The sequence below is a fragment of the Juglans microcarpa x Juglans regia genome, chromosome 4D (genome assembly GCF_004785595.1).
Source record: "Juglans microcarpa x Juglans regia isolate MS1-56 chromosome 4D, Jm3101_v1.0, whole genome shotgun sequence".
NCBI classification, from domain to species: Eukaryota; Viridiplantae; Streptophyta; class Magnoliopsida; order Fagales; family Juglandaceae; genus Juglans; species Juglans microcarpa x Juglans regia.
In genome coordinates, this window is record NC_054600.1 from 31166938 (window position 1) to 31179668 (window position 12731).

The following is a 12731-nucleotide window of genomic DNA, read 5'->3' on the forward strand; positions in this document are numbered from 1 at the left end:
CGTCTAGCCGGTATATGTACTATACTCGTTTCATACCGGTTCAAATACCGACTGTACCGGTCTCAATTTCGGCATGTACCGGCCTAAATTTTAGCTTGTATTTTTTTTTTTCGTTTTTTTTAAACTACAAACTTATTTTTTAACCCTTAATTTAGACTAGACTATTTATAATGTATATATATGTATTTATATATAATTTATTTATATATAGACTTATTTTGAAATATAATTTTGAAATATATTTATATATATCATTTATTTATATATCGATTATTCTGAAACGCTATCCTGAAATGTTATTCCGAAACGGTACTGGTATCGAAATATTTCGTTCTAGTGCTTTGACCGGTACGACATCCGGTACGGTATTCAAAACATTGATTCAGAGTTAATTATACAATAGAATTTGTTCAGTAGTAAATAAGGTCGATATGTAGAACATATAATTCATATCACTTAAATTAATAAATTAATATATTTTAAATTTTAATTAAAAAAAATCTATCACTTTTGTCGATAAGCTTTCTCAATTCAAATAGTTTTTTCCTTTTCCAATTACACCAAACAATGCATGGTATCTTTTTCATGACAACTAGGATTGTAAGACTATTGGTCCAGAATAAAAAAATCGACCAGACCGGTCCTAAGATTAGGATTCATTTCTTGTCGCAAATATTCACTTATTAGTTAATTATATAATTTCTATCCAATGAATCACTTTTGATTATATATACAATGAAATTATTTAATATTCATTAAGTATATACAAAATGTTAAAGAGATCACACTTAATTTTAATTTTACTAATTTAGTTAATTTTTTATATTAATTTTTCTGTTAAGAAACAAAAAAAAAATATGAAAAGAAATATTCACGGACCAAATGGATCAATAGCTAATGGTCCGATCTGACAAAAAATGATGGACAGATTATACCCCTACTGACAACCTCAATTGTGTTTTCGAAACACCTATATTTTTCTTTATATTTAATTTTAAAAAATTAATTAATATAATTGTAAAATTTTATTAAAAATAAAACATCCATTTAAAATTATAAATACTTTAGTCACAAAAAAATTATAAATATAGAGAGTGACATGACTTTGTGTGATTTTTAAGATTGTAAAATTATTTTTATCGTAAAATAGAACTAACAAATCACTTGAAACTACACAAATAAGTTTTTTATTTATCATTTTATTATTATTTGTTTATGTCAATTAATATGACAGGTTATTAAATGATTTAGGGAAAAAAAAAACGAAGAAAACAAGCCGGAGAGAGAAAATACAGGTTGATTGCGAGCATCTCTTTGTTTTTATAGATAATATAAGATAAATAAAATTAAAAATTAAAAAAAATATTATTTTTTTTTTAAATTTAAAAAAATTAAATTATTTATTTTATTTTATATAAAAATTTAAAAAAATTGTAATAATTAAATGAGATGGATTGAAAAATATTATTTAAGAGACCTACGTCTTTAGTGTGCAAAAATAACTATGCAACCAATCAAAAGTAACTATGAAAAAAAAAAAATTTAAAAAAAGAACTACGAAGTACAGGTCTTATTTGTAACTTTTGAAAGTAACTATGCAAAAGTTTCTAGACCTACGTCTTTAGTATTTTCAACCAATCAACTACAAAGTATAGGTCTTATTTATAAAAACATCACATATTTTTTACGAGATAAGATAAAGTCTCTCAATAATTACAAAATCAAATTTATTGGATGTATAATAATCAAGAAAAAATTTTATTCTGTATATAAAATACACTTAATAGCATAATTTGATTTAAAATATACATTTTTAATATATAAAAAAATAATTAAAAAAATACATTTACATTTGTCGTCAGCACTCAGCAGGACTCTCGTTGGAAAATAGCCATAACTAGAGTACTAAACTGCAAATTTCTCTTAAACCTCGTCTCGTCGGATAGAAAACGCTTTCCCCACTAGGGTTTTGCACTTCTTCGAGTCGAATCCGTGTAACAGGAAGAACCGCCGAATTCCGCAGCCATGGCAAGCACAAAAGTTCAGAGGATCATGACCCAGCCCATCGTACGCTCATTTATCCGCTCACATTCCCTTCTTAATATTTTTCTAGGGCTTGCTTACGCTTTCTATGTTCAAAGACTGTTATCTTTTTTTAATTGGTTTTCCTGTTGGTTTCCGGGGTTCTTGCGGCGCCAGAACCTGATTTTCAGGTTCCTTCAGAGTGTAAGCCTTTATTCTTTTTTGGAGTGATTTTTGTCTTATGGTTTTTTTTTTTTTTTGATCGGTAATTTTTTTCTTATGGGTTTTTCATGATGGGTGGTTCGAGTGTTGGCTAATTTCTGCTCTTTTGGGGGGGGGGGGGGGGGGGGGGGGGATTGGAATTGGTTCAGAAAGCTCGCATTCAAATATGGCTTTTTGAGCAGCGAGACCTGAGGATTGAGGGCCGGATCATTGTAAGTGTTATATTTAAGCTTATATGTTTTTCTTTTTTCCCCTGGTCCTCTCTTGATCCACTTTATCTCTATTAGGTGGAGATATCGTGGTCTCTCTTTTCTGTTCCATACTTCTGAAATTCTCATTTATTTATCTATTGCTCTACTTAACACACAAATGAGAATTAGTTTTCTATCAGTTGATTTGGCAGCAGCTTACAGTTTATATTTGACACTTCACACTTCACAATTCACCAATTATTGGTTTTTATGTAAAAGCTCAAGCATGATGTCTATGGGAGTCATGATCCCTTGGTGACATTTCTGAGCTTACTGGTGCCTCATGTCTTTAGAGTTATCTTATTCATCACTATTCTGTTATTTTCATAACATAAACAGGATTTGTTACCATAGATGTCTAATGTGGAATGTGTAGCAGCATAAGCTATTTGAATGGTTACTAATTAGTGTATATATTCGATACCCCATATAATAAGAATAAGGGTAGGTGGTGAATGAGATTTCACATTGCTTGGGAATGAGAGTTTTTGCTCTTTATTCAGTCTTTAGATTTTGTATTCCCATTCTCTCATTTTCATAGTTCATACCTTTGCTTTTCGTCTTTTCATTAATTGTCCCAGAAATAAAAATAAAAAAATTCAATCCTGTGTGATTGGATTTTCTTGATTGGTATTTGGTCTTTGTTTTGTTATTTTAAATATCAGCATTAGTTGTTTGCCGTATTTGAATTTACTTAATCCCAAAAAAAATAAATAAAGAAATAAATCAGGTTGATATTTTCACTGCTTGCGTTTGTTGTTCATTGATCTCTCCATTGCACTGCATTTAGTGAGTGTTGCATTGCATGCAGTTGCGTAGCGGTTGTCTTGTCACCCCTAGCTCCAGTACCTTTACCATGGATCCTCCCAATTTGATGCCCTCACTCGATAATTAGCTCAACTAGCCATTACCCAGCAACATTTACAGACTCAATTAGCGGCTGTCCAAACTGAGATGGCTGCTACTTGTGAGGAGAACAGGGACCTAGCTGCTAGGTTGAACAATTTTGAGGAAACCCCTCATTCATCTAACAACTCTGAAGCGTCTCATAATAGAGACCATCATCGTCGACGAGGTGGTCGACAGCACTTTAGAAGTGATCGTGGGGATAGGGATTATGATCGTGAGCATGGACGAGACTATTACCGTCAGGGTACTCAGTCTCCTACTCGTCATTTTTTTTTTATAAGTAGAGTTAAACCATGCATACATTCAATCTCCTACTCGTCATGAAGAGCGCTTATTTAGAAACATCAAGTTAGATGCCCCTACTTTTGATGGTTGTTTAGATCCTCGAGTTTTTACTTAATGGATTAAGGATATGGATCGTTTCTTTACTTGGTATGGGGTTCCTGAGGATCAGAGAGTTGAATTTGCCAGCTTGAAATTAACTGGCACTGCCCAACTCTTTTGGGAAAGTGTAGAGGATCTTCTTGAGAGGCGCCATGCGCTTCCTGTTGGGAGTTGGGAAGAAATGAAACGTCACCTTCAAGAGAAGTACTTACCCCCATCTTACAGGGGTAATTTATTGGAACAATGGAATGCCCTTACACAGGGCAACCGGCCAGTGATTGAGTACGTCACTCAATTTGATGAGTTCCGAATGAGATGCCATGTAGTTGAGGATGAGGCCATGCCCTTTAAGTAGGTTTAGACAAGGCCTAACAGATGATCTTAGGCGCGAGCTTGTCCTCCGGGGTGTCACTACTCTTGACCACGCTTATTCTTTAGTATGAGACTATGAGTCGGTTACCAGGTCTCCGTATGGAAAGCGTGGTGACAACCGCCCATCCATCACCCCAACATCCACTCTTCCCCCTAAGTCTCTCCTAGGGCCTCCCCCATCTAATGTTCCTCCCATACTAGAAAATAAGGGTAAAGGTCCTGAAATTCCTAAGACTTCCTCCCGCTTGCAGTGCTTCAACTATAAGGGTTATGGCCATATTGCCTCCAATTGTCCTAGTCGAGCCTTGGTCATTGAAGAACATGAGGGTGTTGTTGATGAGCCATTAGAAGATCAAGTCTGTGAACCTAAGCTTGAAGAGTTTGGTGATTTGGGTGATGATGAAGATACCTTTGTAGGTTGCATCCGGACCCTTCTGTGGGTCTAGGTTCTTTGCCCCTTGTTCTCGACACACCTCGGTTAAGTGTTGTTCATTGTACCCTTACCAAGCCCAAAGATACTGATGATTGGAGTCGTCATGCCATTTTTCATACTTATATCAAAATCAATGATAAGGATTGTAAAATCATTGTGGATAGTGGTAGTTGCATTAATGCGCTTTCCGTGGCTACTGTGTCACGTCTTGGGTTGAAGCCAGTTCCTCATCCTCAGCCGTATAGTGTTTTTTGAGTTGATACCTCTTCCATAGCTGTGAAGGAGCGTTGTCTAGCGCCTATCCAGTTCCTAGAGTATAAGGATCATATATGGTGTGACGTCATTCCTATGGATGTCGGTCATATCATTCTTGGTCGACCTTGGTTGTTCGACTTGGATGTAATCATCTATGGCCAATCCAATTCATGTTCCTTTGTGTTTAATGGAAAGAAGATTCACCTTAATCTGTTACCTCCAAAACCTGTTGGTTCACAACAAGTAAAGAAAATTGTGGAACGAAAAGGGCTAAATATCATTAGCCCTACGGAGTGTGAGCATACACTCGTGGGTGATTATGTTGCGCTTGTTGTGGTTGTTATGGAGGTCCTGTTGGAGTCTCCAATAGTGGCCCCTGCTCAGACGGGTGGTCAAACTGAAGTTCACAGTCTTGGCAATTTCAGAAGATGTCTGGTCCAGGAAAATCTTTGGGATTGGGTTTTGATCCTCCCTACAGCTCAAATTGCATGTAACATTTCTGTGAATCAGTCTTTAGGCATGAGTCCCTTTGAAGTTGTTCATGGTTATAAACCTAGGAAGCCTTTAGGCCTTATTCTCATGTCCCCATATGCTAGTGTGTCTGTGTCAACTAAAGCATTTTTACAACATCTTCATGACTTGCATATTGAGATCAATAAACAACTTGAAGCCAGTAATGCATCATATAAACTTCAAGCTGATTTGCATATTGGGGATTATGTCACGATCCAAATTAGACTGGAACGGCGTCCACCTAGATCCGTTTCCAAATTGCAGGCATGTAGTGCTGATCCTTTTAAATTTTTAAAGCGTGTTAGTCCAAATGCCTATGTCATTGATCTTACATCACATTTTAGTTGCCACCATACTTTCAATGTTGAGGACTTAGTTGCTTACACTGGTCATTTCAATTCCTCCAATGATCCTCTTCTACCTCCATCTGTGAAACTTGACCCTGACCTTTCTGTCACTCCTACTTCAATACCATCTATCACAGCATACAAAGATAAAATTGATGCTATTTTAGATGAACGGATTGTGTTGACCAATGATGGAGAGGTTTAGCGTTTCCTTGTTCGTTGAGTAGATTGACCTGATTCCGACTGTACCTGGATTCCCAGAGAGACACTTCAGCAGCTTGATCCATATTTATTGGAGTTTTATCGGAGTCAGTAAGATTTTTCATTCGCCCGAGTCACCATCCACCTGTTCCAGGGGAACCAGGTTCAGGCCTCCACTCACACAAGTTTATGGGCATCGGAAGAAGCTTGCTCAACCGCTTAGCTTATGGTTGGGTGATTGATTGCAGCCTATTTTATTAACTCAACGGAGTCGAGTTTTTCCCACCCCCGGAGAGTTGATGAGGACATCTTTTATTATTGTTATTTTGGTCATTTTACTTATGTTTTATTTGGGTTTGTATTAATGGGCTTGGGCTTTATCCCATAGACTTTCTAAGGTTGGGTTTGTGTTATTTATCCTATTTAAATGCTTGTAATGAAACATCAGAGTCAGTTTTGAAGAATTGAGAATTGAGCGCTCACAGCCCCTCCTTCCAACCCCTTCTCTTTGCTTTCTTCTTCCTCTCTTATCTTCTGGTTTCTCTTCTCTTATCTTTTCTCAGTCTTTTCCTCTTTGTTTGCTATTATTCTGCTTCTATTTCTTGTTCTCACTTCTATCCTACATCATATTAGTCACTCATGCTCTTGATTAGTTCTGCCTAAGCTTTCTAGACGAGGCTTTGATCTAGCTTCTTGGTCTATCAGTCCCATTGTTTGGGATTGTGTATCACTGTTATGTCAACCATAGATTCCATACCTTGTTCCTTTGGGCAGCTTCTAGAGATTTTAACATGTTGAGTTTTCCTTTTTCTTTGTGTCTCCTTTTCTGTTTCTGGTCTGTTGTTCTTGTATTCTTCATGTGTACTTGTACTATGCCTTTTGTGTTTTCAATAAATTCTTTGTTTACTTGTTAAAAAAGGAAAGCGCCATGTCAACCATGTATCTTATTTGCTTAATACACTCCAAATACCAGCTCTTCTAATCCATCCGTTCAGAGAGATCATGAGATCAAAATGAGTTTTATTTTTGTGAATTGTCCCGCACCTTACATGCTGCTGGTGTAAAGCATGCACATAGGCAACCAGTGGAACAGAGAAGAAAGCAATATCATGTTTTGAATCTTTTTTTGTTTGTTTGGCAACTCCTATCGGTTAATCTCGTGGATTTATTTTTCTTTGGTTGCTGGCCTAAATTTTCTGCAGAAGTCTTGATTATTGTCAACTTAGTATGACTTACATCTAATAGATGCAAATTCATTAAGAGAGAGATAGTAAGATTTCTTGCAACTTTTGGTAATTGTAACCTAATAAACGTTCATGTGTGTTGTGTTTTACAGGGCTTTGATGAGTACATGAATTTGGTTCTGGATGATGCTGAAGAAGTCAACGTTAAGAAGAAGAGCAGAAAATCTTTAGGTGAGTTATCTTTATCACTCTTTATCTTTTCTATTCATCTCCAAAATGTGCATGTTCTGAAATGGTTTGTCTCTTGTTCAGGGCGGATTCTTCTCAAGGGAGACAACATAACTCTGATGATGAACACGTAAGTTTAACCAAAACAGCCCCTGCATCTCACTCTCTATCTATCTATCTTTATGCTTTTCATCTCAATTTACAGGGGAAAATGATGGTGATTCCAGCAAATGTATAAATCGGGTTATGTTGCCTTTTCAATTACATGGAGGTCTAGCATCCTTTGGTTTACTGCTATGTTAGATGGAACTACTGGACGTCATGTATGATTAATCAACTTATCTTTGCCTACATCTATGGACTAGCTAGACGCAACTGTTGCTCGTTTACATGGTTTGTGCTGCCTTCTGCTCGGTTGGCTATGCTTATATTTGCATTTTGAGAATCTAGATTGGTCCATAGACAGAAAACCTATGCTGGTTTAATCAGGATTCCTATGAAAAGTTAAAATGAGACAAGAAAAATCGACTGAATGAGATGCTGCCTTGCTTTCATCATGTTATTGGCCCACCGTGCTACTAACTTTTCCTTTCTTATTAGGAGATCAATTGATATATTCATATTGCTTTAAAGGACACCGTTTGTTTTAACTTCGAGATCATCTAACAAGAAATAATGAAGCCCATGGAGATAATTTTGCCCTATGCTTACTGGCATTTGATGATTCAATTTGGTCATTTCTACAAGGTGTCTAACGCTATGCGTCAGTTTTTATTCCCAGCGTTGCTGGCAATTTTTTGTTGTCAGTGATGCGCGATGAAGAGAAGATTGATAACGCTTTGTTAAAATGTTGGGCTTGGAAACTGAAAATTGATAAACTAGGTTCAAATTGTCATATGGAATTATTTCCCATAACTGAGTGAATGATTGAAAAGGGAAAAAAGCGAAAGAAAAGGGAGAGTTATCTACTGGCGGTGCTCGAGAGCGTTGTTGTGATTGAAACAAGGCAGTCGGTCAGGGTGTAGGGAAGAGAGTGGCCTGTGGCAGAAAATGCAGGGACCCAGTTAGGATGAATGAGGGTTGGACTGGTGCGGCGGGGTCAAGAATCTGGTGTTTTGGTGCACCCTTGTCCTCTCCTAAAATTTTGTATACCACCTGTCCGACAAAGGGGAAGCAAGTGCTTTGACCCCTTTTGTTGTCTGTTTCTTAGTCACTATTACTACCACCGATTACTGACTCATCCTCCACACATATCATATCCTTCCCCTTCTATCGTCCAACGTAATACGACATAATATATATGCTTAATTGTATTGTTTTTTTCCTTTCCTTTTCTTCTAGCTTGTTTGGGTGCGCTCTGCCTTATTCCATAGCCTTTTGAGCACTTCTTTTTTTCTTTGCTTTGGTTGGAGAGAAATGAACCATCTCGCCTGAAATATCTGTGCGATGGAGTGAGAGGTTTAAGGTAAATCTTGTTGGCGGATGCCTTGGATGAGTAGTACTGATGAGTGAAGTTTTAAAATGGACGAAGATTTGGAAGTGAGACACTGTGCCGATAGCCGCACTGGTATTCACAAAGTCATAGGCTGTTATCATTGTCAATATGTCTGTAAGTCGTTTGAATTTGTTTCTCTGTTCTAAGAAACAGAAGAACTTGCTATGGGAGAACCCAAATTTTGAGAGGACCCATCACCCACTTCCTTGTAGGGCGCCACCACACCGACAAGCATGCAGTTTTAAACCTTCAGATATTTTTAATGGAATGAGATTTTCCTTCGTACTCATGCGTAGGATTAACAGTGCTGTTTTAAACCAACATGAAGAACACATCGAATCTCAATCATTTGAACGGCGATTTCAACATAAAACTCCATATATTTTCGGGCTTTTTGTCTAAGGAGGGTATATTTTAGGATCATGAGGAATGCTACGCGACAACGTTGTCATCATTGACTATGAAATAGAGGATAACATTGAAGAAAACATAGAGTTTATTCTTATTACTTTACCAAAAATATTTCCATAAGATATACTTTTTACAGTGTGCGCACACGCTCACATTCACTTTCTCCTTGAACAAAACCTCGACTAAACGAAGGATAATTCCTGCAATCCGACGTGGCTGTGGTTAACTTAAAAGCACAGCGGCTTGCAAATTTTGAGATTTGGACTCAAGGAAATCCACCACCAAGACTATCTATTGTGCTATCACCTCATGCAGATTTTTAGGGTTCTTATCCTTTCTTATCCTCGGTGTGGGTCCGATTATGACAGATAAACAGAGGGGTAGCGTTTGTTGATGGATGAATTTATGTGTATTTGCAGGCAAATATTCTCACAGAACATGAAAAAAAGTGATGGGACACTCGGAGAGTATAAGAAACCAAACTAACTTTAATCTGTAGTACCTTGGTTTGGAATTAAATCATGTTAGCTAGCCAACATGAAAAATGGTATCAGTGAAAAAGAATTTATATATGAACGTTCGATCAATTGGAAATATATTATTGTTACGACATCTACCTTGTCTGCAAGCTAGTCTCGACGAACTCATGTATCCACAATAATTAATATAGACATGCAAGTCTTTTTTTAGACTAGGCTAGAGCTGGATTACCCTCTTCAATTTTAAGGTAATTGAAAGCTTTGTTTTTCAAACCATATTCAAAACTGGTAAGATCACTTTACTTACTAACAAAAGAGTACTTACAAATTAAGTTAAAGAAGAGAGCCTCGCTCGCTTATTCCCATGTGAAGCAAAAGCATTCTCTCGGGCATGCTGACAAGCCATTAGATTGACAAAATATGCTTAAAAAGATATTCGACAACGAAATTATAACGAAAAGGGAGCCCACCAGGATGAGAAAATTCCCTTAGTTGATTTGATGGTTGTTTGGCTCGACAGAAATCTCGCCACTCAGCGTTGTCGCCTCTTCCAAATTAATTCAGACCTTTCTTTCTATTATATATTGGATTTCATAGGTTGAGTCGAACCCCTCTCAAATGCATTTAAAAGAATTCCTAAACTCATCTTCATGTGTACTATGATTCCATCGATCGGATTAAAAAAAAAAAAAACCCACGTTTTTCCATTCCTAACCAAAGAACCTAAGTGATCTATATATATATATAAAATTTGTTTTGGCAAACATGATTGCATGCCGGACCCTCCCTAGCTCATTAGTACTGGTTACTCAGTTTGTGTACGCATTTGAGCCAAAATGACTTTTAGTTTGCTAGTTTTTCTTTTCTTTTTTTCAGGACAATGCACATGGAAACTTGTAGTCGTGTAGGCCACTTTACAATTTCACCTAACCAGAAGGGGTCAAGTACTACTGATTGAGAGGTGAAACCAACTCCTCTCTTTCCCAAGCAGAACAGTAACTTTGATAAGTGTTTTTTGTTAGTGCAAGTACTGAGCTGATCAGTCAAGTCAAGCAAATTAATATTAAAACGTTGAGATTAGTATATATGTTCAACATAGGTTAATCGAGCATTTGCGGAGCTTAATTAGCTACCTCATCATGATCGAACTAAAAAAAGAAAAAAAAAAATTGTTCCTAAATTTAGCAAATTTTTCTTTGAGAAATATTTCCTACAAAAGCTATCATGTGAAACTTTTGCTCCTTGTGAATTCAAGATACCCTTTATAGAGTTGGAACAATAAGAATCTTTAATTTCATGCTAATTTCCATTTGGTGAGTATCGATCCCATTTTGATCTTGACATCTTATATATTTATATTTATATTTATATTTATATCGATTGGCTCTACCCTCTTCCATCTGGCATCGGAGCTTGTAGCTAGATGGCCCCTACTCATTGGTTGGTTTTTCTAACACTATATATGGCCTTCGATCATCAATAAAGTGAACAATGGTACTTCAATTTATAAACATCACTCAAGTGCCTTATCCACGCATTTTCTATCAGCACAAACTTTATTGATTAAGATGACTATATTATTGAGATCGTGATCATGAGATCATTCATCACACAAATTAAACTTAAAAAAATATAATATTGTTTTAATTAGGACAATGGTTTTCAAAAGCAAAAGATAGGCTGCATGATTAGCAAATAAGAGCAGCCTAAAAGCAATCAGGGTGGCCGTAACCCCAATTATTTGATATATATGATTTCTTAATCAAGCAGAAAAAAGAAAAGGTACTGGTGGTTATCCGACCCACCTCTAAAAAGTATCTAGCTAGCTAGCTAAGTTCCATCTTCCGGTACCTAATTAGTACTTGAATTTTAATGCTTACTTTTTAAATATTTATTCTTAATTTGGATCGACGTGCATGTGATTTTTCTAATTTCTTTTCTGACTGTTATAAGATCCTCCATATTTATAATTGTTGGTTGTTTTCAGAACAAATGGCATGGATTCCCGATGAATTAGCTTATCCATACCAGGACGGACGATCGGGTAGCTTATCTTTTTTATAACATGTATATATATATATATATATATATATAATTAATTACCAAATTAATTAGAAGAAACGTCACTCATGCAACTTGATGCATGGGGGGAAGATCAAGTTGGTACGTACGTACGTACGTATATATGTGCTTGCCTAATCAATCTCACTTGCGAGTTGCACCTTCTTTCAATTCTTGAATCCCAATTTGAAAGCATGGCCATGGTAGGGTAGCCGATAAAATAAATGCATATACATGTCCCCTTTAATTTGTGCACCTTTTTCTTTTAAGCAGTGCAACAAAAGATGATGACTATATGTGTTGATTTATTTTTGTTACGTCTTTGCAACGAAACTGAATACCAGTTTTGCTTGATTCATGAGAAAAATTATAACAAAAAAAATGACGTTATAAACTGTCATATATAATAATTTGTAAATTAAATTCTTATTTTTAATACTGTAAAATTAATAGATATGGATGCACATCACGTCCCACATCAAATTATATTAAATTGTAAGATAATTTCTTATATTTCTCTTTGCACGTAGATCTAACATTTCTACTTTTTTTTTAAAAAAAAAATCTTAGCATCTTTCTCAATGCAATGAAATTAAGCATCTTTATTATATATTTTATAGGCCAGCCTCAAATGTCATATATATTGACTAGATATAATCATATTTTTTTGGAAAAACAGTAAGTAATTGTTTTCCTTTCTGGGTCTGTTGTGAGCAAAATAATAACTGGAGGTCCCCATCTTTCCCAATCATAAGGCATCAGTTCGTTGGATCCATCATTTTGTTACAAAAAGCCTGAAGAAATATATAGAATAGAATTAGCTAGGAGCTTGGTGGCCGGGGAAGAATAAATAAACTAATATAACAATATAATCGGCCCTAGCTAGCTCGTGATCATATGTATAGTTTTGGGTTTCTATAGGACATGAGTAGTACTATATAAAGACCCAACATTATAATTTGTT

At 35.9% G+C, this 12731-nt stretch overlaps 1 protein-coding gene across 1 annotated transcript; it reads left to right on the plus strand.

The window, feature by feature from the left end:
• The first annotated feature begins 1889 nt into the window (after positions 1–1889).
• On the plus strand, positions 1890–7710 carry LOC121260991 (small nuclear ribonucleoprotein E-like). Its single transcript, XM_041163123.1, has 6 exons — positions 1890–2067; positions 2200–2226; positions 2394–2456; positions 7246–7324; positions 7406–7451; positions 7527–7710. Exons 1-6 carry the CDS (start codon positions 2026–2028, stop codon positions 7534–7536), a joined length of 267 nt encoding a protein of 88 aa, XP_041019057.1. The 5' UTR covers positions 1890–2025; the 3' UTR covers positions 7537–7710.
• Positions 7711–12731: the final 5021 nt, after the last annotated feature.

Coding starts and splice junctions, on each gene's coding strand:
- LOC121260991 (XM_041163123.1), top strand. CDS start 2,026: ATGGCAAGCACAAAAGTTCAGAGGATCATGACCCAGCCCATC. Junction 2,068..2,199: donor GGATCATGACCCAGCCCATC/GTACGCTCATTT, acceptor TTGCGGCGCCAG/AACCTGATTTTCAGGTTCCT. Junction 7,325..7,405: donor GAAGAGCAGAAAATCTTTAG/GTGAGTTATCTT, acceptor TCTCTTGTTCAG/GGCGGATTCTTCTCAAGGGA.